This window comes from Balaenoptera physalus (genome assembly GCF_965194825.1).
Source record: "Balaenoptera physalus genome assembly, chromosome: 1".
Classification (NCBI taxonomy): Eukaryota; Metazoa; Chordata; class Mammalia; order Artiodactyla; family Balaenopteridae; genus Balaenoptera; species Balaenoptera physalus.
Genome location: NC_138882.1, coordinates 190,601,760 through 190,628,125, shown reverse-complemented (window position 1 = coordinate 190,628,125; position 26,366 = coordinate 190,601,760). Strand labels below are relative to the sequence as shown.

The 26,366-nt window shown below is 41.1% G+C and overlaps 1 protein-coding gene across 10 annotated transcripts in view; it reads left to right on the top strand.

The window, feature by feature from the left end:
- The window catches only part of PER3 (period circadian regulator 3), a 71,936-nt gene that overhangs the window by 9,917 nt on the left and 35,653 nt on the right, over window positions 1-26,366 (top strand). For 7 of the 10 annotated variants that reach the window (XR_014263394.1, XR_014263395.1, XR_014263396.1 and 4 more), the window contains exons 6-15: window positions 2,187-2,329; window positions 3,753-3,831; window positions 5,916-6,022; window positions 6,290-6,446; window positions 10,553-10,658; window positions 11,593-11,721; window positions 12,156-12,282; window positions 21,016-21,148; window positions 21,708-21,832; window positions 22,072-22,251. Coding sequence is in view for 7 of the 10 variants with exons in the window: in XM_082461015.1 (XP_082317141.1) it covers window positions 2,187-2,329; window positions 3,753-3,831; window positions 5,916-6,022; window positions 6,290-6,446; window positions 10,553-10,658; window positions 11,593-11,721; window positions 12,156-12,282; window positions 21,016-21,148; window positions 21,708-21,832; window positions 22,072-22,251 (1,286 nt within the window). In the remaining 3 variants the exon portion in view is untranslated. The remainder of the gene's footprint in view (window positions 1-2,186; window positions 2,330-3,752; window positions 3,832-5,915; window positions 6,023-6,289; window positions 6,447-10,552; window positions 10,659-11,592; window positions 11,722-12,155; window positions 12,283-21,015; window positions 21,149-21,707; window positions 21,833-22,071; window positions 22,252-26,366) is intronic. The other 3 variants (XM_082461019.1, XM_082461018.1, XM_082461017.1) reach the window with 2 other exon arrangements.

The window sequence follows — 26,366 nt, the reverse complement described above, 5'->3', positions numbered from 1 at the left end:
CATTATTTTGAAGCAAATCTGAGCTCTCTCGTCGTTTCCTCCATCACTGTTTTAGACTCTCATCCTAAAGAGAAGGTTCTCATCGTGCCCCGAGGTGCTGCCATTGCCCCTCTGTGGCCGGCGGGAGCCGCCGGTCAGCTAGGCTAGCTCCTGGCCTGGTGACAGTCCCCGGTGGTTTTGACAGCTTCCTTGATTTCAGATTTGCCGTCGCAGGCTCAACCTAGACGGTTCCTGCCCCAGACCTGGGTCCATCATTTCTTCAGTATCCCCCATTCCTTGTGCCAGGAAACAGCATTGCTCACCTGGAGGCCAGATCTGGGTGGGTGGTTGTTGCCATACGGTTTGTTGCTTCAGGACTGTTCAGTGGGTAGGGATAGGGCATTTTCATGTCTTAGAAGGAAATATCATTGATTATGGAAGGCTCACGTCGGGTGCCGTGCAGAAGGTCCCGTGCTGGGGTGGGAGGTTGGAGCGGGCGGTGGGGGGGCATGGCGCTGATGCGGTGCAGCTGGGAGATGGCGGGTCCTGGACCAGGCAGTGGAGGTGGACGTGGAGACACTTTCGATCTTCTGGGTATTTCTGTAGGGGAGACCTACCAGCATATACTGGTGGGTTAGTTTCGGGTGCGAGATAGAAAGAGTAGTCAGGTGACGTGGGAGTCTTGGCTCAAGGTGCCGTGTATTGGGGAGGAGGAAACTGTAGGACAAGCAGCTGCCTGGAGAGCAGAGGGGAGAACGTGTGCCTTAGTTTTAGGTGAGCGTGCAATGTCGAGTAGAAATCTGCCTCGTGATGTTGACGAGGCGTTGGTCCAGGAGCCTGGGGTTCGGGGGAGGAGGCCGGGCTAGAGACAGATGTGCAGCTCATCGGCGTGTAGATGGCATTGAGAAGCTCAGGATGGGATGAGCCTGGAGAAAGCACTCACAGAAATGGGAGGGGAGCCACTAGCACAAGTACAGATGCTCGCAGGTAAGTGTCAGGAGAAGGCGCACTTCTGAGCGGTGACCTAGGAAGCAGGGTCACGGCTGAGAGTGGAGAAGTGACAGGAGATGCTGGAGTTAGAGGAGAGAAGAGAGAGGGAGGGGGGAGGGAGCGAGAGTGCGGGTGGGGCCAGAGACCCCCAAACATCCGCGCTCGTGATGGTCGGCGAGGAGAGGTGTGATGGGCAGAAACGGGGGAGCGTGAAATACAGGTTGGGACGTTCGGGCAGCTCCAAGTGGAAACGTCTTCCAGGCAGCCAGGCTGATGAAACAGGATGGACACCTGTGTGGTTGTTGCAGACCCCTCGCCCCCGGGAGCCTCCTGAGAGGGAGCGAGCAGCCTCCGTGCCGGTTGGCCGAGAGGGTCCAGCCCTGCCATCTCCCTGTAGCTAGGCGCCGTGGCTGATGCTGAGCCGCACACCAGGCCTGCGCCGGGCAGCGGAGCGGCTGAAGCGGTAGGACTGAATCAGTCATTTGAACGAGGGTGTAGGAAGGGCTGACGGAGGGCTGGCTTGGGGGCACGATCCCAGGGGACCTTGTTTCCCGCCATGTGGTACTTGGTTTAGACACACGAGGCAAGACAGGTGGCTGTGCCTGCCCCTCTTCCCAGCAGGAGCAGAAAGTCACGCTGAAATTAGGGAGCGGTTCACACTCACCTTGGTGAGCTGGCTCTCCAGAAAGCCTCCTACTCATCCAATAACAAACGAGTATCACTGCCCGTGGCTATTGAAAATTTAAACTAACGTTTCCCTCCTTTTAAAAATAAATATGTTTTGGACTTCCCTGGTGGCGCAGTGGTTAAGAATCCGCCTGCCAATGCGGGGGACACGGGCTCGAGCCCTGGTCCGGGAAGATCCCACATGCCGCGGAGCAACTAAGCCCGTGAGCCACAGCTACTGAGCCCACGTGCCACAACTACTGAAGCCCGCGCGCCTAGAGCCCGTGCTCCGCAACAAGAGAAGCCACTGCAATGAGAAGCCCGCGCACTGCAACAAAGAGTAGCCCCCACTCCCTGCAACAAGAGAAAGCCCGCGCGCAGCAACGAAGACCCAACGCAGCCAAAAATAAATAAATAAATATGTCTAAACATTTTAGATTCGGACATGTCTCCCTTGGAAATTAGCAACAAAACATTTTCCCCGGCCTTGTTTCACGTTGGACTAAGTGAACAGGTCAGGACCGGCACTGAACCATTTTTCTTCTCTTCAGTGAAGGTGAAGCCCGGGAGCTGGGGCAGCCTTACTGCCCGTTCCGGATTATCCCCTATTTGATTCACGTGCACAGCTCGGCCCGCCCGGAGCCTGAGCCCTGCTGTCTCACGCTGGTGGAGAAGATTCATTCTGGTTACGAAGGTAGGTCAGGAGCGTCTGCGTTTAGGTCAGATGTGACGTGTCAGCACATCAGAAAGAAGCACGTGAAAGCCTGTTTACTGCAGCCACTGTCTTCAGCTTGGCCCTGAGCTGATTTTCCCTGACGTCTCTGTTTGCTGACCTTGACTTCCTGTGTGGTCATCTCCTTTAAGGACAGCATGGCCCAGGGGTCCGAGCATAGACTTGGCCACAGGTGCGCAGTCTTCTAAGCCTTTCTCTCCTGGTGACCATCCTGTGGCCTTTTGCTTCTGTCTTGTGTGACAGAAGAGCATTGAAATTGTTGCATACAGAGGTCACAAGAATGAATTTATATTTTTTAAGTGTTTTGAAAGCCCCCTGAGTAAAAAGTGTAATTTATGTCTTCCAATGGCAGAACAACATTGCTAAATTCATATATCAATACAGAAGCAGCTTCCATTTATCATTTGAAATTACAGTTGGTTCTGCTGTAATGTGACATAGGCTTTCCTAAAACTTACCATCCTGTGCAAAAAAAATCACACAAACCACAGGGCTTATAGGAAAAATGAGTTTAGAGGCACAACACTCAAGTAACCATACATTAAAAATAAGAGGGGAATCCCATAAAATGGTAACACGGTGTTACACATTAAATGATGAAGAAATGCACAAGTGATACAATAAATGGGGCTCCCCACGGCGGAAAAACCCTGCAGTTTGCTGTGGACATGGGTGTTGGAAGGGCTGCAGCTTGTGCATTGCTGTGAGGAGTGAGGGGAAGGCGGACTGAAATCAGAGGGAAAGTTCCATCACCAGGTTGGACGGGCGTGGCTCAGGGCACACTGGTGAACAGAGGCCGCAGGTGGATGTTTCAGGTGTGTGCGTGTTTCTTCACGTTCCTAAGTGACTCCATTCAACTGGCTGCTATTTTCTGCATTCACCTCGTGTTTCTTGCAAATGAAATCGTGCGTAAACAAATGCGGAATTAGTGTCATGCTCAAATTGTTCCCTCATGTATTGATCACTACGTTGTCAAAGCAGACTATAGCAGCACTGACCGTGCCAATTTTATTACAGATTAAATACGTCCCTATTGTACTGACGTTTCACATCCTATTTGCTTAGTTGTATTCAACCACTAAATATGATGAAACGTTTTCATCCTGAACTCTAAATGACCCCAGCTTTGACTGTTAGGTTGTGATGGGTAAGCTATTCGATGTACACAGACTTTCTGTCTGTTTAAAATTAACTTTAGTAGGCATCACGTTTTGACCTAATTAAAATGTGGTTAATAATGAAAGTTATTAGCTTTGGCTGCTCAAAGGCCAGGTCCCTAGGTGAGATTTCTGCCATGAGGTATAGAGTTTGTTCCCTCTTTAATATGTTAAGTGGATAGTTAATTAGGTATTTGCCTTTAAACCAGTCTTTCTGGTTTCCATAGCTCCTCGAATCCCAGTGGATAAAAGAATTTTTACCACAACACACACTCCCGGGTGTGTTTTTCTTGAAATAGATGAAAGGTAAGTACTTCTTTATGCCTAAAAGAAATTTGTTTCTGAAAATAAATAAAAATATTTAAAAGTTTACATAACGTTTAACATATGTTAAACGTAACATGATAGAGCTGAATCTATTCATTTGTGCATTTGAGTTTTGTTAGTTTGAAATTTGTGTTGTGTAAATTTTTTTTAATATTTATTTATTTTCCTTATGTATATTTTTTGACTGCGTCGGGTCTTAGTTGCGGCACACGGGGTCTTTGTTGAGGCACGCAGGATCTCTTCGTTGCAGCGCGCGGGCTTCTCTCTAGTTGCGGCGCGCGGGTTTTCTCTCTCTCCTTGCGGTGCGTGGGTTCCAGAGCGCGTGGGCTTTGTAGTTTGCGGCATGCAAGCTGTCTCACTGAGGTGCACGAGCTCAGGAGTTGTGGCGTGCGGGCTTAGTTGCCCCGCGGCGTGTAGGATCTTAGTTCCCGGACCAGGGCTCAAACCCGTGTCCCCTGCATTGGAAGGTGGATTCTTTACCACTGGACCACCAGGGAAGTCCCGTGTGGTGTAAATTTTTAATGTACATATCTTACATGTTATAGTTCTAAGATTTACACGTTATCATATTTATTTCAAAGCTTTAGGAAAGTCAGAAATTATTTTTCCATTTTGCACAAGAGGACAATGAACATGGACCACATAGTTTTAGATGACTGTGGTCCAAATGAGACCACGGCTCTGGCCTCCAAGTCCTATTCCAGTGTTATTTCCACTAGGCAGATGCTTCCCAAACAGTTTATGATGAATTTTTATTAGCCTGAAGTGAGGGGGGAAAAGAGAAAGAAAAATAAGGCAGATTTTTCTGTGTGTAAAGAACTGTTACTTATTTTGAACTTAACGTCCTTCCTGCTTTTTTTTTGGTTATTAAAATAGTCTTTCTTATTTAAAGAGTTAGTGACAGTACATAATAGTTGTTGCTTATTGTTGTTTTTTTAATACCTTTATTTGGAAAAACAAAACATTGTTATCCCCTGTTCGTACCCTCCATTTCCCCCCGCATTTATTTTAAAATTTTACTTATTTGTGAAATCTGAAAATCTGAGAACCAATGTACCGTACCACAGATAAGCATAAGCAAAAATGTCAAAAAACCTGGCACAGTTATGATACTTATTAATGTTGGTTTTTAAAAAATTTTAACATACAGGGAATTCCCTGGCGGTCCAGTGGTTAGGACGCCATGCTTTCACTGCCGAGGGCCCAGGTTCAATCCCTGGTCGGGGAACTAAGATCCTACAAGCCGAGTGGTGTGGCCAAAAAAAAAAAAAAAAAGCTTTAAAAAAATTTTTTTAACATCTGGAAATGGGTTTATTACCGTTTAGTTACCCTGAAACTAAACAGTAATTAGTGAGATACTTTGTATAATATAATCTGTAGAAAGTAAGAAAATTCTAGCTGAAGTTATTCTGAAAACAGCTTAAGTTTATTGCATTAGAAAGTATTTGTGAATTTGTACACATAGAAAATGTTTATGGAGTCAATTTTTTCTAAGTCATCTTGAGTGCCTGTACATCAGAATTTTCCCATGAACCTTTATCCTACAAATGGCTTTGTGACCAGTTGTCTATTTGATATCACTTTTTGGGAGACATTGTTTTTGTATAATTTTAATTATTCTGTATAAATTTGTAGCCTGCTTTATTCATTTAACATCATAAGCATTTTTCTGTTATGATGTGATCTTTGTAGACTTTTTAGAAGGCAGCGAAATGGAGGGCATCAGAGACTTCTGAGGAACTTGTTAACAATATAGACTCCTAGTCTTACCACAGAAATTCTGATTTAGTAAGCTTGCGGTGAGCCTGCACATCTGTTCTTTAGAAGTTTCACAGGTGATTTTGATGCAATATGTCAGATGACCAACACTTCTTAGATCGTGTATCTATTTCCCCACAGCATAGGCACTTGGGTTGTTTGTAGCATTTATAAATGCTGTAATGAACATCTTTTGCATACCCTTTGTCATATTTAGAGTTTAGCTGAAAAGTACCGTTGAAAGTATATAAGGTATGAGTTACTTGGTGCGTGTGACATGCTGCCTGTGCTGTGTCTGTGCTCAGAGCAGTGCCTTTGCTGGGTTACCTACCTCAGGATCTGATTGGAACGTCCATCCTGACATACCTGCACCCGGAAGATCGTTCTCTGATGGTCGCCATACACCAAAAAGGTAAGGACCTACTTCTTTATAGGAGGACATTTTTTTTTCATGGATCTTTTTAAGTTTGTCACTTCATTTCTCACTAGAGGGTCTCACAAGCTCTAATCGTTAGAGCTTAACCTTTAACCAGGTAAGCAATGTATTGGAACTGCTGAAACAATTTTTTTTTCTATTTTGACATTCTAAAACATTTACAAATAAATGCCTTAAAAAAAGACATTTGTAATCAATATCTGTGTTAAATAAATTCTAATTTTGTCTTATTATTTTATGTAGTCTTGAAGTATGCAGGCCATCTTCCCTTTGAACATTCACCCATTAGATTTTGTTCTCAAAATGGGGATTACATAGTATTGGATTCCAGTTGGTCCAGCTTTGTGAACCCATGGAGCCGGAAGGTTTCTTTCATCATCGGTCGGCATAAAGTGCAAACGTAAGTCAATCAGTTTGTGTATTTTCTAAAAAATCTTTTTCCAAATAATATTCTTTGGCCCATTGATTCCCCTTTGAATCAACTGACACATGAACTAAACGAAGGACAGGTTTTTTTCAGTGCTTCTGGAAGACAGTTTGGCAATAAGTATCAAGGGCTTTATAAGATTTCTACCTCCTTGGCCTAACGATTCCCTTCTTGGAATATTCTAAAGAAGCCGAAATACAGAAAGCCTTATAAAGAAAAGACAGACTTTGCAGCATTTTTTAATTGTAATAGCTTAAATGTCTATCATTAAGTAGATTCTGAAATATCTGCTTGACATGTTATTATATTGGTCGATAAAAATTTTTACACAGAGTATATAACATGGGAAATTGATATATTAGATGATGTAAAAAGCAGCATACAGAATTTTTTATACAGTATGATTATAATTACGTTTAAAGCACGAACACTATGAAATAGGAAAAAGAAGATTAGAAGGAAATAAAATATACATTTTGGTTATGTGTGGATAGTGGGATTTTGGGTGAAGTTTTGTTTTTTCTCCTTTGAATTTTAAGGTTCTCTTTAGTGAGCATGTAAAATTTTTTATATCAGCCTTCTGCTGTCAAATTCCACTTATATGTGTCAATTTTATTAAATCTTTTTTTTTTTTGATGTGGACCATTTTTAAAGTCTTCGTTGAACTTGTTACAATATTGCTTCTGTTTTATGTTTTTTTTTTTTTTTGGCGAGGCATGTGGGATCTTAGCTCCCTGACCAGGGGTTGAACCTGCACCCCCTGCATTGGAAGGCAAAGTGTTTAACCACTGGACCGCCAGTGAAGTCCCTAAATCTTTATTTTTAATATTTAGATTCTTTCATGTTTATTCTCCTGCCAGCATGGCTGACCTGAGCCTGCTTGATTGGTGTTACCTGTCCATATAACAGCCTTGCAGAATGGATCCAGAGCAACCTGGACCGCGGTTCTTGTAATCGGAGATACTCCTACTCCCTGGACTTTGTGGTCCACTTAAAATTGAACTAGAGGTTTCTCAACCGGCCCATAAGTTTCCTTTTGATGTCTATTTCTTTGAAGAGTGGAAATTACACTTAACTCTTCAGTGTCATGCTGAGATTGAGCAACTCTGTCTTTTGTATTTTGTTATACAACTTTGTACACAGAAGCATAAAACTTCTGTGTACAGAACAGTACATCTCCCAGTAAGAGTATTTTATCACGTGTTATATTGTGATAGAGTGATGTTTTGGCCATGGTGAGATAGGCCTCAGGTTGCTCTGACCTTGTTGTGCTCCAGGGTTTGGCCTCTCAGCAGAGCAGGTCTGCAGCTTTTATAGAAGAATCGGGCTCCTTGCCGCCCTGACTCATGAGGCTGATTTATGGTAGAAAACTAACTGGATAATTGAGGTAACAAATATGACTGCCAAGGAAGTGCTATTCGTGCTGCTCAGAAAGGACTTTTTTTTTTCCCAGTAGGGAGACCTCTTGGGAAATGAAAATAAAATCAGATGGTTGGGGACTTCCCTGGTGGTCCAGTGGCTTAGACTCCGCCCTCCCAATGCAGGGGGCCCGGGTTAGATCCCTGCTCCAGGAACTAGATCCCACATGCTGCAACTCAAAAAAGGTCCCGCGTGCCACAATTAAGACCCAGCACGGCCAAATAAATAAATAAATAAATATTTTTTAAAAATCAGATGGTTGCTTAGGATGAATATAGGAAACCCCAAAGCAAGTACGGTTCCTCTGATGAGACGTCCATCTGGGTGTCTGTTGACCGGTCTGAGTACCTCCCTGTCAGTGCTAGAGGTGCATCCTAGATTCATTCTCCAAGCCATCCTTTCAGTTCTTTGATTAAAAATATGTGGAATAAACCGACATATTAGTACTCCCAATGTTTTCAGTGTTTTTTAAAATTACACCAATAATTGCATCTCAAGATCCAGGATTATGTGAGGGAAAGAGTTTAGAGGCTAGTAGGTATTAATTTCTCTCATCGAACAGTAATCATCTATTACGTTTATAAAATCATTTTAATGCATTTATTCCTTCAGTAAGTGTTTACGGGCCACCTGCTGAGTCAGGTGTTGTGCTAGGCTGAGGCTGAGGTTATAAACAGAACAGACGTTCCATTTGCTGCCCATCGCGTATGGGGAGAGTGGAAAACAGCAATGGCACTGTGACGTGCGGGCAGAGTTTTGGAAAGTGTGACAGTGAAGTAGGGAGGGGGCTATGGGAGTGTCCGGCTCTCTTCAGGTCCTTCCCAGCAGCTCTGTGGGAAGGGAGGCTAGGTGCCATTACCTCTGATTTTACAAAAAAAACAAACAAACCCGCATTCTGTGAAACAGAGTCACTTTCCCGGCGATCACTGAGGCAGGAGGTTGCAAAGTGGAGACGGACACCAGATTTCCTTCTTTACTCCTAGACCCGTTTCCTGGCGTCCACCGCAGCCAACGCGTCATGCCGAGCTTGACACCATTTGATGAAGGCTGTGAATCCTTTGAGTTCTGTAATTGGTGATTAAAAGCCCAACTTGGTTTTGTCGGAAGGGTCACCCCTGGGAACATCCGCATCTCATAGCACAAATCAAAACGTTCTGTTTCCACTCAGCCTTGCACTTGAACAGCAGCCCAGACGCCTCCGGAAGACATTCAGGCTCACAGCGCACGGGGATGCACTTTAGCCCCCAGGGACCCTTCTGTGACGTGGGGAGGAGCGAACGGAGCGTGGGAGGAGCCTGACGCCCAGCGGCGGGTGGGGGAGGGCGGGGGCAGGGGGCGGAGGACAGGAGGGGCACCTGAGACGTGCCAGTGTCAGGCTGCCGTCCAGGTGCAGCTGGCCCTCCGCGTCCCGCATCGCGGAGCCGGTGCCGCCGGACCGGGCCTGGCGCCTCCCAGGGTCTGGTCTTGGGCGGGATGGGGGGCACCCGGCGGGGGGCCTGTGCCGGGGACGCGGCCTCTTCCTGATGCCTCCCGTGACCCCGCTGGCGTCCCGCCGTTCCTGCTAGGAGTGTCTGTCTTTGGGGAAGTGTTGCCGCGTGTCTGCGGTGTGAGAGGCAGCGTGCAGGACGCGTAACAGGAAAAGGAGGGAGAGCCGGCTCGGGGTCGGGCATGTGGCTTCAGACGCGACCCGGCCGCCTGGCCACGGCAACTCGGCAAGTTTCTTCACCTCTGCCGGGTTGATTCCTACCGCCCAGGGTCGCGAGGACTCAGGAGGTGACGTGTCTGGCCCACGGCACGTCCGATGTTAGCAGCACTCGTAGGACCGAGGTGCCGAGAGGCGGGACAGTGTGGTGGCCGAGAGTGTGCGGCCTGGAGCCGGGACTCTGGGCCTCGGGAGCAGCGGGCAGACGCGACAGCGGGGGACCCAAGCCGGGGTCTGGCCCAGGGAAGCGAGGAGGGGGTACCTGGTGGAGCAGCTGGCATAGTGCCCGGCACGTTGTGAGGGGTAGAAGTGTCACTTAATCTTGGTGTGTGGCACAAAACAGCACTTCCCGTCACGTGGAGGGGCCTAAGTGAATGTCAGTCCCTTGTCTCTGCTGCTCTTCCTGTTGACGTGTCTGCCTCTCACTGTATTCCCGTGGTAGATTTCAGATGCTCTAGAATTTGGATATAAATAAGACTGAAGATTTTGTGGCAACCACATGTTCACCACGCGGGTGGGCTGCAGAATCATCTTTGCTACGTAGCTTGAGTGATTAGGTACATTAAGCATTCAATGTGTTTGCCAAACTTAAGGTCCTAAAATTTCTCATAGCCAGTAGGTTACTCAGTTCATGTTAAATTCTGAGACCAGTAGCCGTTGAAGGTATTTTAGTAGCTAGGGGGTTACCTACCACTGATTTTAAATTTATACAGATACAGTAGAATGATTACAGCTGCAGAGAAACTAAAGAAGACGGTTAATACCTCATTTGTTTCCTAGGATTTTCTCTACCTCTATGAACAGAGTTTGAGCTTCATATTTTCTATATTTGGAGTTGAAGAGCTGCTTTGTAAAAGCATAGGTTTATTGTTTGAATTTTCTATTAAAAATCACTTTAGCCTTCGTTGTACATGAACTTGAAATTGCCTGACTCCGTCTTTGACTTGGCATTTTGTAGGAGTCCACTAAATGGGGATGTCTTTGCCACCAGAATAAAGAAGATGAACAGTAATGACAAAGACATAACGGAATTACAAGAACAAATTCACAGACTTCTCTTACAGGTAAAGTGAGAGATGTTAAAAAACAAACATAATAGTCCCATAATTGTCTTTAATTTTAACATTCAGTCTTAGTAAAGTCACTTCACAGTAATGAACTGTGAGGAGAGAGAAGTCCTTACCCTCTACATTCCAGAAATTTTTGTCTTCCTCTTTTTGTTTTCAAATTAAATTTCATTAATCTTGTTTTCCTTTTTTCTGTGTTAAATACACAGGACTTTTTGTAAGAATCCAATTTAAGATGACAGAGTCATAGGAAGCAATAAGATAGAGAAGTTATCTCTAAATGAGAGAATCCTTCTTGTATTCCAGACGCGGCCAGTGTTTTGGCTTCACTATTTTTTTTAAATAATTACAGTTTTAAAGGTGGGGAGAGGGGTGGCAGGTCTCTGTATCTCTAGTCATTATGAGCCAAAGTAGGAAAAACTGCTTGTTGAAAACAAATACCAAAATGCTTTCTACTAGAGAGTCAACCAGTAAACTTGTCAAGCATTTACTGATGGTGTCACTAAAACTGTTAGCCAGTAGTGTTCAAAATGTCTTTCATACTGTCTCTAGAGTTCATAAAGTATCTCTGAGGTTCTTGGGGAAAAGTACAGTATATATTTAATTTGTTCTGTCTATTCCAAACTCAGCATAAAGAGCTAGAGTTTATTTTCATGTTTTGTTAAATTTATTTACTGTGGCTTTTAAAACATTTGTCGTTCTAGAAATACCCACCTAGACTAGAAAAGTAGGTTCTGCCCTTGAGAGTTACTGAGATGAGAGAGGAATATGTTTCATGTCAGCATCACCCTTCACACACCTCATTTAGGATTTCAGAGATTTTAATCTTAATTTTGTGATGACTGTAGGTAAGCTCAGAGGTAGGTAATGCTGAGTCTCTCCTCTGACGGCCACATCGCCCGGGGCTGCGACGGGCCCGTCTCTCTTGCAGCCCGTTCACGGGAGCGCATCCAGTGGCTATGGGAGCCCGGGCAGCAGCGGGTCTCAGGAGCATCGCCTCAGCACCGCGTCCTCCAGTGAGTCCAGCGGGCGCTGTGTGGAGGAGGTGCAGAAGGCACCGGTGAGCGAGCACACATGTGCCTCTGAGCACGTGTCCTTTTCTTCCTGTGTCATTACCCGTAACATGTCGGTGCTGGTTCTGTACCTCGACGTGTGTGGCTTCTTAGTTCTCGTCTGGAAGATCTGATCTGGTAATAGACATTCTGATCCATTTTGGTTTGGGAAAACGTCTCTAAAAAGAAAATATCACCTTTAGAAGGTGATACTTGGGTTAATTGTGTGCTTCCTAAAAATTAGCATGTTGTGGACAGATTGCTGTAAAGCTTCACTGCTCCTCGTGTGCTGTGGTGCAGCGGGAGACTGAATTAATGCTATTACCGTGCTTCCAGTCATTCTGTCTACAGAGAACCAAAAGTTAAATGTATTTCATTTATGTATCTTTTAATGCACATTTTTGTAATCTTTGAAACATTGTTTATCGTTCTTTTCCTTAAGTTGACTTTGCAGCAGGTCTATGCCAGTGTAAACAAAATCAAGAATCTAGGCCAGCAGCTGTACATCGAGTCAAGGGACAAATCACCAAAGAAGCAAGTGATGGGGACCGGCACGGGACAGCGTGGTGGTGAGTCAGCAGGGTCACCCGCCCCCCTCCCAGAGCCGCCCTCACAAGGCCACGACTCTGGGCTGCTGCTGTTCAGGTTTACGTGCCCAGATAACAAAAGTAACAGTACTACTACTAATAATAACAATGGCAGCAGCAAGTACTGTCCCGAAAGCTAAATGGTATTAGAATGTAGCCACAGTATACTTCTGCTAAAGAATTGACTTTTCTGCTAAAGAATTGACTTTTCTGCTAATTCCACCCAATTCGTAGATTACCTCCATATGAGCTATCTGTAAACCAAAAGAGGTAATTTTAGAATACATTTCAGATAATAAAGTATATTAAAATGATAATCCCTCCCTTTCACTTCAAACAAATGGAGAATGTTTGTGACCTAAATTGAATGAAAAACTTGGCCTTTTTCTTGATTACATGTTTACTTTTCTCAAATATGAGGTAGGAAGCACCCCAGAGGAATTGGATCAGTCGTGATAGTTGACGTTATTTTGAGAAGCTAACCTGCGTGCGTTATATAGTTCTGTATATATAAAGTTTTATAATATAGAGATCAAATTATGCTAACTTCTTAACTTAAATAACTTTCTCTTAATTTTTCTCCTTGAACGTTAATATAATTTGGGAAGTCGTTATAGATTTTGGCCACCTAAATGTCGTTGACGGTCTCTACCACTGTCAAACGTGGGTGTTCTACACAGTATGGTGAAATTTCTTCTCTAAAGTCAATAATAATAATAGTAGCTGTACTTTTCAGGACTTGATATGATTGCCACAAGAAAAATATCAAACTGCTGCTCCTACAGGTGATATCACTGGGAGCCCGTAGGACACCCTCCAGATGCAGCAAGTCCCGTCCTTTAGTTTTTTGGGGTTTTTATTCATCTTGGCAGGAGGTTTCAAGTTCTGTTTGTTTCTTTTGCTGTAGACGTAAGGGCACAAGGTAGAAATGACAACCTTTTTTGGTCCCGTGAAACCATCAGATCTCCCCCACAAAAGAATTTATCTTAAATATCTCTCTTGTTGTATATCATTATTCCATATCCTGCCAGAGAAAATTCTTTGAGGAGATTTTAATCTAAAATTTCTAGATGTTTTCTTCATTGTCTGATCCAGTCAGTGCTACCTGCTGCTGCCTAGGCCTACGGCCTCGTGTTAGTGCCACAGTCTTACATCCTGACCTCTGGAATTTCTTCTCAGGGCAGAAATCCTTTCTAACCTCCTGCTTTATTCCGTTTCTTATCACCTGTCGTTGCATTGGTCTAGTAATACCATCAGTACTGTTGTTTTGAAGGCTATATATTTAAGTATCATCCATATTCAATCATTCAACATTTTATAAAATTTAAGCTATACCTAACTCTGTGTACTTAGGCTGCTATTTTAGAAACTGAAATTTTCTTACTACTTAGCTATGTACTATATTTGGCTAATACACATAGGATGCGACTTTGGGGGGAAGTAATGCCATTTGGAATAACTTTGGAGAACTAATGTTATTTGGGCATCTTGTTTTTATTAACAGTTTAAGACCTACAAGTTTAAAGAGCTAGTAAAAAAGTCTTCATTACTCTTTACTGAAGAGAAACAAGAAGGTGACTTAAAGATAGAAAACGTTGTAATTTAAATATTAGAAATTGAGTAGAGATATACACCAATGAAAAGGAAAATACTAAATGGTCATTGTATATATATATTTTATTATATACAGGGTGCTGGAACACACAAGAACATAAGGTTTTAAGTATGTATGTTTACCTTTCTTATAAAGGCAGGTTATGCTTTAGAATAGAATAAGAAGGGAAACTTTTAAACTTATTATGGAAAGGCAAGGAACAACAAAGAGATGTAAAGTCCCTTCCTCAGCTATACAGACCGATGCCAGCGGCCAGAGAAGTAATTGGGGAAATTAGGGAAAATTGAACATTCTACTGCGAGGGTGATGCAAAGCCCAAGTGAAAGAAGATGAATCATACACTGAGCTAACTCCGAGGGAGAGTGCTTCGGTTCCTGCTCAGGGAGAGCTGGAAAGAGCATCCAAACTTATGAGGAAAAAAGCCAGACGGACAGCAAGTTCGTGTTCTTTCTTGAACCCATCAGAGTGCTGAGGTTACAGGGCAGCCAGCAGGCCTGAAATCTGAGGAGAGGCACATACTTGCAAGGAGAAGTGAGGTAAGTGCTGGATCCTGTGACTGACTGATTCAAGTCACCTACAAGAGACAGACCTTCTCTGAGGCACAGTGCAGGGAAGACCAAAGCCTGGAAGTGGAGCAGATGTTGGAGAAAAGAGCTCTCAGGAAACCAGCCGCCACCTGAAGTGCAGAGTGTCACTAGAGGGATCTGAAAGCTGTCATACACTGAGTGAAACCATAGCAACAGCAAACCTCAGACCTGGCCTAAAGCTTAATTAGATTAACCAGAACACAGACCTAGTGGAAGGAAAGGCGTGCCCAGTCCCTACTGTCTTACATATGTTCAGTTTTCAGCAAATTATGAAGCATATGAAAAGCACGGAAAAAACCTCCTAAGAGACAAAGCAGTCATCGGAACAAGAACAAGAGTCAGGTAGGACACAGATGTTGGAAATAACTCTGAATAATAAATACATTAAAGGCTCTAATGGACAAAGTAGGTAACATGCAAAAACCGCCTAAGTAATCACAGCATTGAGGTGGAACATGAAAGAAAGGATCAGATGGAAATGTTAGAAATGCTGGAGGTGAATATATACCTTTGGTGGGCACTCAACCAAGAAAAGAATCAGTAAACTTGAAGATAGATAAATAGAAATTACACAGCTGAAACACAAGGAGAAAGGAACATACAAGATAGAGCCTTTTAAGAATGTGGGGACAAGGTTAAATGATCTAACATATGAGTAATTGCAATCCCGGAAAAAATACTTGAAATAATGGCTGATTTTCCAGATTCAAAGAACATCAAGTAGCATAAATACAAAAAAAAAAGAAAAGAAAAAAAAATCAAAATATAAAAACACCACACACTTGGGCATGTCATATTCAAACTAAAATAAAACCAAAGAGAATATCTTGAAGGCAACCAGAGGAAAATGATAGATTACAGAAAAACAAAGATAAGAATAAGAATTACAGGAGACATTTCTTCAGAGACTGTGAACGTTAGAACACAATAGAGTAACATCTTCAAAGGAAAGAAACCGTCAATGCAGAATGGTACACGCAATGGGAAGTATCTTTCAGAAATGAAGGAGATACAAAGATTTTTCTCAAACAAAAACTATGGGAATGTATTGCCAGCAGATCTGTTCTATCAGAATCCTAAAGGAATTTGTAAAGGTAGAAGCAACATGATGTCAGACATAACACTTGGATCTACACGAAGAAATGAAGAGCACTGGAAGTGGAATAAATGAAGATAAAATAAACTTTATGTTTTACTTATTTTTAATTACTGTAAAACATAACTAACTAAAGCAACAATAGTATTCTGCATGTATAACATATGTAAAAATACTGCAAAGGATGGGAGTGAGGTATTAGGAATATACTGTGTAAATTCTTTCTGCATTATAGTATTTGGAGTATACTATTTGGAGATAGAAACTGAGTCCTTAAAGATGTATATTGTAAACTTTAGGACAATTATTAGTAAAAGTTTTTAAAGAAGTATCAATAATGTCAGTAGAGGTGTTAAAATGTAATTTAAAACACTTAACCCAAAATGAGGCAGAAAAGGAGGAAAAAAGAAACAAAAAACCCAGATGGAACAAATGGAAAACAGCTAACAAGAGGTACATTTTAATCCAGCTACATCAATCACATTAAATGTGAATGATCTCAGTATACCAGTGAAAAGACTTGGAAATTGTGAAATTGGATGAAAAAACAAGATGCAGCTACCTGTTATCTACAAAAACCCATTTTGAAAATTAAAAACGTAGGTTAAAAGTAAAAGGTTAGAAAGGATATACCATGCTAACAGGAATCAAAAGAAAACTGGAAAGCTATATTAAGGTCAGACACAGTAGACTTTAGAATAAGGGCTTCAGAGAGATATTGCATAAAGACAAGGGGGTTGATTCTCTGAGAATATAAAACAATCCTAACTATTTATGCACCTAACATCAGAGCTTCAAAATACATGAAGCAAAAACTGATAAAAACTTCAAGGAGAAATAAACAAATCCACAGTGATAGTCGGGGACTGCAGCAAATCAAAACCACGATGAGATATCACCTCACACCTGTCAGAATGGCCGTCGTCAAAAGGACAAAAAATAGCAAGTGTTGGTGAGGACGAGGAGGAAAGGGAACCCGTTTACACCGTTGGTGGGAATGTAAATTGGTGCAGCCTCTATGGAAAAAAGTATGGACCTTCCTCAAAAAATTAAAAATAGAACTACCATAAGATCCAGCAGTCCCATTTATGAGTATTTATCTGAAGAAAACGAAAACACTAATTTGAAAAGATATGTGCGCTGCTATGTTCACTGCAGAATTATTTACAATAACCAAGATATGGAAACAACCTAAGTGTGCATCCGTGGATGATTGGATAAAGAAACTGGTATAGAGAGAGAATGGAGTACTATTTGGCTACAAAAAAAAAAATGACATCTTCCTTGTGACGACATGGATGGACCTCAGGAGTATTATGCTACATGAAATAAGTCAGAGAAGGACAAATAGCATATGATTTCACTTGTATGTGGAATCTAAAAATACAAACTAAACCTCATAGATACAGAGAATAAATCGGTGGTTGCCAGAGGGGAAGGGGGTTGGGAGGTGGGCAAAATGGGTGAAGGGGATCAGGAGGTACAAATTTCCATCTATAAAACAAATAAATCATAGGGATGTAACGTGCAGCTTGGTGACTATAGTCAGTGATATTGTACTGCAGATTTGAAAGTTGCTCTTATCACAAGAAAAAAATTCTATAACTTTATATGGTGACAGATGGTAACTAGATTATTGTGATCATTTTGCAGTGTATACAAGTGTTGACGCATTATATTGTGCACTTGAGCCTGATAGAATGTTGCCTGTCAATTATACTTCAATTTTTAAAATATAAATTTCTAGAAGAAAACATAGGAGAAAATCTTTGTAATCTTGGGTTTGGAAAGAGGTTTTAGATATGACATCAAAAGCATGATCCATAAAAGAAAGAAATTGATAAATTAGACTTTATTGAAATTAAAACTGTTTCTTTGAAAGACGTTTTTAAGACATTGGTAAGACAATGAAAAGACAAAATATTTGCAAATTATATATAAAGAGCTGTATCCAGAATACATAAAGAACTCTCAAAATTTAACAATAAGAAGTTAAACATCCCAATTTTAAAATGGTCAAGAGATCTAAACACTTTTCCAGTGAAGATGTATAGATGGCAAATAGCATATGAAACAACACTCAATCTCATTGGTCATTAGGAAGTTAAAAACACATGAGACACCCGTTAAAATGGCTAAAATTAAAAGAACGAAAACTGACAGTACTAAGTTCTGGCAAGAATGCAGAGTAACCGGAGCTCTCACACGTTGCTGAGGGTGATGTAAAATTGTGCAGCCACTTTGGAAAATGCGGCAATTTATTATAAAGTTAAGTAAAATCTTATAAGCTTACCATATTACTCAGCAATTCCATTCTTAGTTATTTACCCAAGTGAAATAAAGACTCAAGTTCACACAAAATCCTGTCTGAAAATGTTTATTACGCTTTATTCACACTCACCAAAAATTGGAAACAACTTCCATGTCATTCAGCAGGTGAGTAGATAAACTGTGATACATCCACCCAATGGAATACTACTCAGCAATAAAGAAAAATGAACTTGATTCATGCAGCAATGCAGATGGATCTTAAATGCATTTTGCTAAGTTAAAGAAGCCAGAGCTAAAAGGTTGCATGTTGTGTGGTTCTGTTCTGGGAAGGCATTACTTCTGGAATACACGAGGTCCGGAAAGCAGATCAGTATTAGCTAAGGTTGCAGGATGTGTTGACTGCAAAGAGGCAGCTGGAGGGAAATGCTTGAGTGAGAGAAATGTTCTCTTTGTTACGCTGGTGGTGGAATCGCAACTGGCTGTGCGTTTGTGAAAACTCACAGGTCTGTCGTACCTCACCCCGCCCCAGAATGTAGAGGGAACCCAAGATGAGGTATAGGCTGTGACAAATGACCCTAACCATGTTACACACTAATGGCATAAACATCCTGAAGGAGGTGGGGAAGAAAGTTGCTGAGTAGCTTTGGAAATCGGTGTCTTCACTGGACACCCCAGCACTAAATCCAAAGCATACATGTACACAAACACAGTGTTCAGGAAACTGATTCCTCGCCATAGTGCAGGCTAGCAATTCTGAAGCTACTCTACATGCAGAGTAGAATCGAGCAAGTAGGCAAACACATTGCAGATAATGAGATTCCTCGCTACTGGAGAGGGACATGGCGAATGAGCAGAGGGAATGCCAGCGTGAACTCTGGTGCTGGATTGGAGTTAAAGGCATCAGCGTGAACTCATGCCTTTTTGTTTAAGGGATGGATGGACGGATGGACAGACAAGGGTTGATATACATACACATATGTATTTGTTTTGTCCATTGAGGGGACCTACAAGGAGGGACACATTTAGCAATGAGCACACCCAGCACCCAGGTCTTGGTTCCTATGTGTTTTTCCCATAAAAGAAACCAAAGAAGTAAGGAAGTGCTCAAGAAAAAAGGGAGAAAATGGCATGTCTGAGGGACACAGGAGACAACTTGAAAGAGCACCTAATGGCCAAAACTGGAACAATTTGAGCAACAAAATAAATAATGATAGTATTGGATTATAACACAGCAAATGAGTATCCAGGAGTCCCTGCTGATAAATGATTGGATGAATAAATAAAAGGGAAAGGGGAGAAGGGAAACTCTTCCTAATAGAAAAAGCTTGATTAATAAATGTAGAAGGAGTAAAAAAAATAGGAAATTGCTATTAGAATGCCACAGTAGTCATTATGCTGTACACCTTAAACTTACTACTGTATGTCAGTTATATTTCAATAAGACTTAGAGAACAAAGAAAGAATTCCACAGTAGTAACTGTTGCAGGGCATATCCTCCAGTGAGTGCTAAAATTAGATGAAAGGTTTTTTAAAATTGTGGTTTTAGGTATATAATTTACTATTTTTAAATGTACAGTTTGGCGGCATTAAGTATATTCACAGTGTTGTGCAAACAATAGGTGAAAGTATAAGAGAAACAGGATATTTGCATGGCTTCAAAGTATTCCTCCAGAACATTTATTGCTTACATCTTTTATTACGTTGTAAAATAGCAACTTTACATAAGAGAAACCTGGCAGGCATCACCTTAACCAATGATCAAGGTTAATGTGTCAATAATAAAACATATCACCATCACGCACTGCACTTCTGTGGCAATTTTCCCCAAGATGCATGACCTCAAACTAATCATAAGAAAACACCAGAGAAACGCAAATGGCGGGGCATTTCTAAAAAATTCCTGCCCCGTACTCTTCAAAAGTGTCAGGATCATGAAAGGCAAGGAAAGACTAAGGAGGCATTTGATAACTAAATTCACTTGTGACATCCTGGTTGGGCTTCTGGACCAGAAAAGTGACACTTAGTGGGAAAACAGGTGAAATCCAAATGGGCTGTAGCTTAGTATGCTGCTGTTAATTTCCTAGTGTCATTCATTTTCCTGTGGTTATGTGAGGTGTGACATTAGTGGAAGCTGGGTGAATGGTGTATGGGAACTCTCTACCATTTTTGTAACCCTTTGAAACCTTCAAGTTGAAAATTATTAAAAAATTAAAAGTAAAATTAATGAGTGAAAGTGAAGCATTTTTCCATAATTCCCTCTGAAAATAGAGAAGCCTCTTCCAAGCAGCTAAACTAACCTTTATGAATAGTATCAACAGTAGCTAATATTTCTCAGTCTCTCAACAGCATTTGCATAATTCTTTACTCTTCTTCCTTGAAATAGTTTCCCCTCTTGGTTTCCATGACACCAGACCTTGCAGGATCTGTCTCTTCCTGGATAAGTCTCCTTTACTGGCTTATTCTTTACTGAAAGTTCAAGTTCTTCAGTGCTCCAGCCTGAGATCTTTTTTCCTCTCTCTATACCTCTGCTATCCGATATGGTAGCCACTAACCACATTTTGCAATTTAAATTTAAATTAATTACAAATGAATAAAATGTGAAATTTAGTTCCTCAGTTGCTGTAGCCACATTTCAAATGCTAGTCGCTGGGTCTGGTGGTAGTGGCTAGCTACCAGGTTGGACAGCACAGATAAAGGACAATTCTGTCATTGTAGAACGTTCTGTTGGACACCAGTTCAACACGGGCAGTGCTGTGTACTCTCTGTTGCAACACATAAGCAATGCACTGTGTCTGTCATCCCCCTTAGTGATGCCAAGATCAACCGGTTTTACAGGTAGTAACATTGTGAAGGTCCCCGTCAACCTTTCACCTTTGGTTTTATTCCTTGGTAATCTTTGCCTGAAACAGTTGTTTTATTCCTTTTTTAAAAAGATACATATGAAATTATTCATGTAATTGTTCTAGGTGATATCTTTCTATATCAATGCATTTAGATCTGAGCTCATTTTTAATAACTACATAATATTGACTGTATATGTCCTGAAGTATCATGTATATCCCAAAGTACTATTGAATTTTGCTGAATAAGTACATATTCTCAAGCATGTGATATTTTTAATTGTGCATCCTTTCATTCTCTTTCAGATGAGCAGAAGACCTTTTCTTCCTTCCAGACATTAAAAAATAATAGCATGTACACCGAGTCTTGTGAGGATTTGAGAAAAGATCAGCATAGCCCGTCCTACCAGCAAATAAACTGTATTGATAGCGTTCTCAGGTATGAGACACAAGTTTTGATAACATGTTAGTTTTTCCAGAAGCATTTGTTGTCACTGTGGGGCCTTTATATCATTTTTTTAACAGCTGTTTATTTTTCACTATAAATCAGTGGATATCTACTACTTACAATTCATAATAAATTGAACATTTTGGGGGATGCAGAAAATTAGAAGATGCATCCCTTCTTTGAATATAGTTGAGAAGACAAGACCTAGGCTCATAAAAATTAAGATTTGACGATCAGTTCAAGACCACAGTCAGGGAAATGTAACAACACCGTGATGTAGACCAGGATGGTCAGGGAAGCCTTCACCCAGGAAGAAAGTGAGGGACTTCCCTGGTGGTCCAGTGGTTAAGACTCTGCGCTCCCACTGCAGGGGCACAGGGTTCGATCCCTGTTTGGGAAAGTAAGATCCCACATGGCACGCAGTGCGGGCAAAAAAAAAAAAAGAGAATGTGAAATACCCCAAACAGAGGTGGCGTGAGAAAAGCAGAAAGGTGGAAGATGGCAAAGTTGCGGGCAGGTAGGAATACGCAACCGAATTACCTTGTTGCAGGTACCTGAAGAGCTACAACATTCCAGCTTTGAAGAGAAAGTGTATCTCCTGTACAAATACGACTTCCTCATCCTCGGAAGAAGACGGACAAAGCCACAGAGCAGATGATGTCCAAGCACTGCAAGGTGACAGGAATGCCTTTCATAGTTGGATCAAGAGAGTTATTACAAAGCCACCCCTCTCTGTTTTCTCTCTAATCTTTTGACTTTAATTATTTCATTGTAGAATCCTTTGTGTAATCACAAAGAATCCACATTGCCTCTTTATGGCCAGTAGGTTTTAACTTGTCAGTTATAAGTGTGTGTAAACTGTTTGGGTCTTTAATAATGAATTTCCTGTTGGGAATTTTTCTTTTCACTGTCAGTTGCTCTTACATCACCAGCTGTTTCTCAGATCCCAGCCGTACCTACAGCAGAAATGCCAGCTAATGGACGGTCCACAGATGCTGAAGGAGGAGCTCCACGGACTGAGGCGGCTCTGAGCCTGGACGTGAGGCAGTGCAGCTACAGCAGCACCGTTGTTCACATGCCACCACCGGAGTCAGGTACCACGGTACCTTCTATTTTAAAATACACTCAACGTTAAATACACCATCGTGAGAAAACAAGTCATTAATGCCATTTTCTTAGCAATGACATCTAAATTATAAATACTTTTTTCTTTAATTCAGTTACAGTATTTTTGGAAATATCATCACGTTTATGTTGGTTACATATTTTGGACTGTATTTCTTAGTTATGTCCTTTGCCAGTCAACTCTTGACACATGTTAGGCACCTAGAATAGTACCTGATACATAATAATAAGCCCTCAATTATTGATGGGACTGCCTTGGGTCACTTTGTTGCTGACCTTGAAAGAAAGTGTCTGATTCAAACTTGGACTGTAGTTGTGACTAGATGGGTCATATATACATTCAAATTTTCTCTGGTAACAATGAGGACAGTCTGTTTGAAATGCTCTTCCTTTAACATAATGATTTGGTGAACTATTCTAATGTCTTCTTTTGATTCCTTTTTACTGTCTCCTATCCTTTTTCACTTTTGCATTATTCATAAGGATTTGGTGGATGAGGAAATGGTGACAAACGTGTTCAATCAGGTTTTCGGATTATGTGTAACACCTTTGCTGGTCTTCAGTGGTATATAAGTTACCATATGACGAGCTGTGACTGTGTACCATTCCCTGCCCCTAGTTCTCTATATAAATTAATTCATTTAATCCTCACAGCCACCCTTTGAGGTGGAGAACGTTATGTTACTAGGTGGCTTGTGGATTGGTGGGAAAAGACCAGATTGACAGCTGTTGTGAGATTAGATTATTTCTGTTTGTTTTTTAGTTATATTATTGATATTATATTATACTATTAGATGATTTCTGTATATCTTATTCTTTTTTTTTTAATTTTTATTTATTTATTTATTTTTGGCTGTGTTGGGTCTTCGTTTCTGTGCGAGGGCCTTCTCTAGTTGCGGCGAGCAGGGGCCACTCTTCATCGTGGTGCGCGGGCCTCTCACTGTCGCGGCCTCTCTTGTTGCGGAGCACAGGCTCCAGACGCGCAGGCTCAGTAGTTGTGGCTCACGGGCCTAGTTGCTCCGCGGCATGTGGGATCTTCCCAGACCAGGGCTCGAAACTGTGTCCCCTGCATCGGCAGGCAGACTCTCAACCACTGCGCCACCAGGGAAGCCCTGTATATCTTATTCTGTTATTTCTATTATTTCTAATTAGCCACAGATAGAGTTTTTTGGAGTTGAGCTAGTCCCTCAGGAGAGGAGCAGATGTGTGCTTTTAGCGCACCTGCTCTTACATACTTTGGACTCCTGTGCGAGTGTGTAGCTGTCAGTGACACAGTCCATGCAAGGTAGGGCCTCACCCAGCACGGAAAGCTCTTTTTTTGACTGTGCCACTATACTTTGTATACTCTGGTTTCATATTACTGTTTTGAAAGAATCTATACTACGATCTACATGCTTTCATTTAAAGAATAAGGGATATTTACTGATAATCATTTCTCCTGACCTTAAACCAGTCTCAGCATCTACAGGTGCTCATCTTTATTTTAAGGAGAGAAAGCAGAATCAGAGCCCAGATGTTCTTGAACTGCATCTGTCTTTTGCTTTCTGGAAAGCCCATACTCCTGGAGTTTATACCTTATGCTAATAATGAGTTGGGTCTGAGGACCATGACCCCAAATGCATTTCTCTGCAAGTTATTACTTCTGTTTTATATATGGAACAATTAAGGCACAAACAAGTTAACTAACAACTTGCCCAAAGTCACACAGCAAACGAGTGGCAGAGTAGAGAATCAAACACTGACAATTAGTCTCCAGAAACCATTACCATTACACATATTTTTAAATCTATAGCAGGGTTGATGGAGTATGAGATATAAAAATTAGCTAAAAAGCCAAGAGATAAACTAAAACGTAATTTTAAAAACAAATAATCCAAAAGAAGGACAGGAAAGGACGATTAGGGCAACAACAACAACAATAAAACCAGGGAACCTATCAAACCAATAAAATAATAGCTCTAAATCCAACTAAGTGTATAATTACATAAAATGGCAGAAATTGTCAGAACAGATAAAAATAAATCAAGACCCAACTATGTGCTGTCTGCAGAGTACAATTTAAATATAAATTCACAAATGGGTTAAGAACAATTGGATGGGGAAGATGCACAATCCAAACAACACGCATAAAAAGGCTGAGTGCCTGTATTAATAATAGACGTCAAGAGGGAGTCTCACCAGAGACATTTCATTGTGACAAAGCAGCCAGTTCATCGGGAAGACATAACAAACATTGAAGTGTTTTCACTCATAACAGACCTTTAAAGATATGAAGCAAAAATTTAATGAGTCAGAGAAAGTCTTTCCATAATCATAGTTGAAGAATTTAACACCCCTTTTCTGCAAATGATAAAACATCTTCACGAAATAGATGGTCTGAACAGTGCGGTCAGCCACTTGACCTAATTGATATCTAGAGAACATGACACAAAATAACTGCGTTATACATATTCTTTTCAAGTGCACATGATATGTTCACTGAGATATAAAATAGGTTGGGATGTAATACAAGTCTCAGATTTGAAATAATTGATGTTTTACAAACTACACTGTTCGGCTAGAGTTAATTCAATTAGAAATCAGTAAAAATGAGATATTTATAAAGAGATTAATAACTTGAAATGCTAATGTTCGAGAAGAAAAGTCTCAAATCAGGGATCTAAAGTTCCACTTTAAGAAGCTAGCCAAAAAAAAACAAAAACAAAATAAACCCAGGTAGAAGGAGGGAAGTAATAGAGATAAAAGCAGAAATCAACAAAATAAAAAACAGACAATACAGAAAATTAAAGCTCAAAGTTGCTTCTCTGAAGATGAACAAAAATTGATAAACCCTTTATGCCAGTACCACACAGTTTTGATTCCTATAGTTTTATAGTAAGTCTTGAAATCAGGTAGTGTAAATCCTCCAACTTTGTTCATTTTCAAGATTGCTTTGAATATTCTAATTCAAAAAGTCCTACAGCGGGGCTTCCCTCATGGCGCAGCAGTTAAGAATCCGTCTGCCAATGCAGGGGACATGGGTTCGATCCCTGGTCAGGGAAGATCCCACATGCTGTGGAGCAGCTAAGCCCGAGCACCACAACTACTGAGCCTGTGCTCTAGAGCCCACGAGCCACAACTACTGAGCCCACGAGCCACAGCTACTGAAGCCTGCGTGCCTAGAGTCTGTGCTCCGCAACAAGAGAAGCCACAACAATGAGAAGCCCGCACACCGAAACAAAGAGTAGCCTCTGCTCACCACAACTAGAGAAAGCCCACGCGCAGCAACGAAGACCCAACGCAGCCAAAAATAAATAATTTTTTTAAAAATTAAAAAACAAAAAAGCCCTGCAGGGATTTGAATTGATATATTGAATCTATATATCAACTTGGGGAGAATTGATATCTCAAAAATATGGAGTCCTCTAATCCATGAACCTGGTATATCTATTCATTTATTTAGGTATTCTTAAATTCCTCACAGTAATATCTTACAGTTTTCAGTGTACAGATCTGGCATATATTTTGTCAGTTTTAACCTCGAGTATTTCATATTATAAATAGGATTATTTTTAATATCAGTTTCCAATTATTTGTTGCTAGTATATAGAAATATAATTGATTTTTGTATATTAATCTTTTATTCTACAGGCTTGCTAAACTCACTTATTAGTTCTAGTAACTTTTTGTTGATTCCATAGGATTTTCTACATGTATGATCATGTCTATGAAAGTCAGTTTTACTTCTTTTCCAATCTTCTTTTTAATCTTTTTTTTGTTTGTTTTTTGCCTTCTTGAACTGGCTAGAACCTCTAATAAATATTGAATAAAAGTTGCAAGAGCAACTATTCTTATGTTTTTCCTGATCTTGGAGAAAAAACATTAATTATGTTAGTCCTAGGTTTTTCATAAACGTACTTTTATCAAATTGAGGACGTTCCCTTCTATTCCTAATATCCTCAGAATTTTTTTTATCAGAAATGGATGTTGGATTTTGTCAAATCTCTCCATCTGTTGAGATGATAATAAGATTTTTCTGTTTTAGTTTCTTTTTCAGTTTGTTAATATGATGAATTAACAATTTATTTTTATTTCATTCAGTTTA